Genomic DNA, 2,500 nt, shown 5'->3' with positions numbered 1-2,500 from the left:
AGAGTGTTTTATGGTCTCACCGTCTCACCCTACAGTTTGCCCAGTTGTGACGTAGGCCTTTAATAAGTTTTAGTTTGGCTCGTCAATGTACAAACTTTTGCAGGTCTGCTGTTCAAAGTAGTTATTCAAAAATATCAAATAAAACTGCAATTTCATAACATGTTATGGGTGAGGTTAAGGTATTAATTTCAAAATAAAATGAAATAAAATAAAAGCTTCAAATCCATAAACGTATCCATGTCTGATGGTAAAGGCTATTATATATATATAAAAAATAAAATAAAAAAAAACGCAAATCAACAATATTTTATTTAAAGTGTGCTGTTCAAGACAGTTATTTAAAAATTAAAACTGTAAAAAACTTTCATAAACATTTCAATGTATTCCTATGTAGTCCTTTATTTTGAAAGGTGTGCCGGGAAATGGTAAATTGATTAATTAAAAAAAAATAAAAACTCCATGAATATTTTTTTAAAGTCTGGTTTTCAAGGTATATATCTAAAGAAAAAAAAGAAAAAGAAAAACGCTCCTAAACTTTTTCTATCTATTCTTGGTCAGGACCTTTATTTTGACAGGCTCGGCCGGGTTTTTGACTGTTTTGATTTTGACGCATGCGCTCACTTGACTCTTCAGCCAAAACTTGAGAATGGAGCTCTAACCCTCTAACCCTCTACGAGACAGAGGCGAAAACCCCGTTAGTTTGTTTGTAGTGGACGAAAAACTATGAAACTCGTCCATGTCTTTTCGGTCTGTTCCCCTATCTAACAACCTTTTAACTAAACCTATTCTACCGACATGTCGAGGGAAAATACGACCCGCAGTTTGGACAGTATAGACCTGGCAGCTTTACGAGTAAGTCCCTGAAAAGAGAAGTGTTGTCGTTTGCTTTGAAAAAAAAAAAAAAAAAAAATGACATGTTTTGAGTAAACATTTTAGGATGTGGTGTTGTGTGTCGCTTGAAACGTAACGGTTGTTCCAAGCTACACAACTTAACATTAGCTTCGACATTTTTTGGTTTTTCCCATGATAAAAAACACATTTTATAGTGTCCTAACTCGGTGTTTTAAAGTGAAGAAAACCTCTTAAATGACTGTGTTAAAGTATGTTTTTTTTTAGTCTATGTGCTATGTCCAGTTTGGTGTTCAAGCTTTTTACTGTTTACACACGAGATTTTTTTCTTCGAAGGCTGAGTTAGTGTACAAGTTCGGTTAGGTTCAACAAGTGAAAGCACACATAGATAAACTGTCGGCTACTTATTGACAGACTTTAATCGACTGTTTTGAACCCGAAATCACATCATTGACAGTGTGACACAGCCAGTCTAACAGTGTACAGTAGAGGTCTTATACAACTTTATTGAGCTAACAAAAAACACTGTATTTGTGTCGCCCCTTTCACACAGTAAATGCAAAATCAAAGTCCTTTGCTAAGATAAGATTGCATGCATTATGTAGGCCTAGTACATGTCTTTATCTACTTTTGTTGGTCAGAAGTAAGCCTATAATGTTTCTGTTATACTTAATACGAGGCCTATATGTGAATCAAAAGTGTACGGTACAGTTATGTAATGGCATTGTACAGTGTATAGCCTGTTTATGTGATAATATTGTACTTATCAGTGCAGCTATGGTGTTTTAAATCAAATATTTTTTTCAAGCAGTATTTTCACTCCTTGGTGCTTAGCTTTCGATGGTGTCCCACATTGTGCATTGCCACTTCCTCAGTTCCCATCCACACACACACACACACACACACACACACACACACACACATCCCTGTATAACACTGCATTGTTCTACTGCTTTTGCCCCTAGCACTGAGTACACAAAGATGTTTATTATAGTTTTTTTTTGCTTAGCTTGAATCTGTCTCTGCTGAAATGTGCTATTTTCTATACTTTTAGTCGAGTTTTCCAACACTGCTATGTTACTTTATTTTGACTAAGCTTAAAGGTGGAGTCAGTGATTCTGGAGAACGCTTGTATTGTATATTTTTTTTTTGTTAAAATCAGTGAATATCTCCTCACGATCCGCTATCTGTACGTGAAAAAATAAATCCAGTGTTAATACACAGCCTAGACTCTGTAAACGTATATGTTGCTATCTATGGTGGACCCCTTTGTTTAGATAGCATTTGTTTACATACTAGTTTACAGAGCCTAAGCTGTGCATAAACACTGGATTTTTTTTTAGCTCACACACAGTACAGACAGGTAGCGGATTGTGAGGAGATATTCACTGATTTTGACAAAAAGTGATTTTGACAACAAGCGTTCTCCGGAATCACTTACTACAACTTTAACATTTTTCATAAACAGATAGATGGATGGACGGACAGACAGACAGACAGACAGACAGACAGACAGACAGACAGACAGACAGACAGACAGACAGACAGACAGACAGGCAGGCAGGCAGACAGACAGACAGACAGACAGACAGACAGACAGAGAGAGAGAGAGACAGACAGACAGACAGACAGACAGACAGACAGACAGACA

At 36.4% G+C, this 2,500-nt stretch overlaps 1 protein-coding gene across 1 annotated transcript in view; it reads left to right on the top strand.

Annotated features, from left to right (window-relative positions):
- Nucleotides 1-795: 795 nt before the first annotated feature.
- Nucleotides 796-2,500, top strand: part of LOC307256997 (mitogen-activated protein kinase kinase kinase kinase 4) — a gene marked incomplete at its 5' end in the record, with an annotated part of 72,978 nt that continues 71,273 nt past the window's right edge. The window contains one exon of the mRNA XM_080036111.1: nucleotides 796-852. Within this exon, the coding sequence (XP_079892237.1) occupies nucleotides 796-852 (57 nt within the window). The remainder of the gene's footprint in view (nucleotides 853-2,500) is intronic.

The sequence above is a fragment of the Ammodytes marinus genome, assembly GCF_949987685.1.
Source record: "Ammodytes marinus genome assembly, chromosome: 10".
NCBI classification, from domain to species: domain Eukaryota; kingdom Metazoa; phylum Chordata; class Actinopteri; order Uranoscopiformes; family Ammodytidae; genus Ammodytes; species Ammodytes marinus.
The sequence above is the reverse complement of the archived record's forward strand: the minus strand, read 5'-3'. Positions and strand labels throughout refer to the sequence as shown.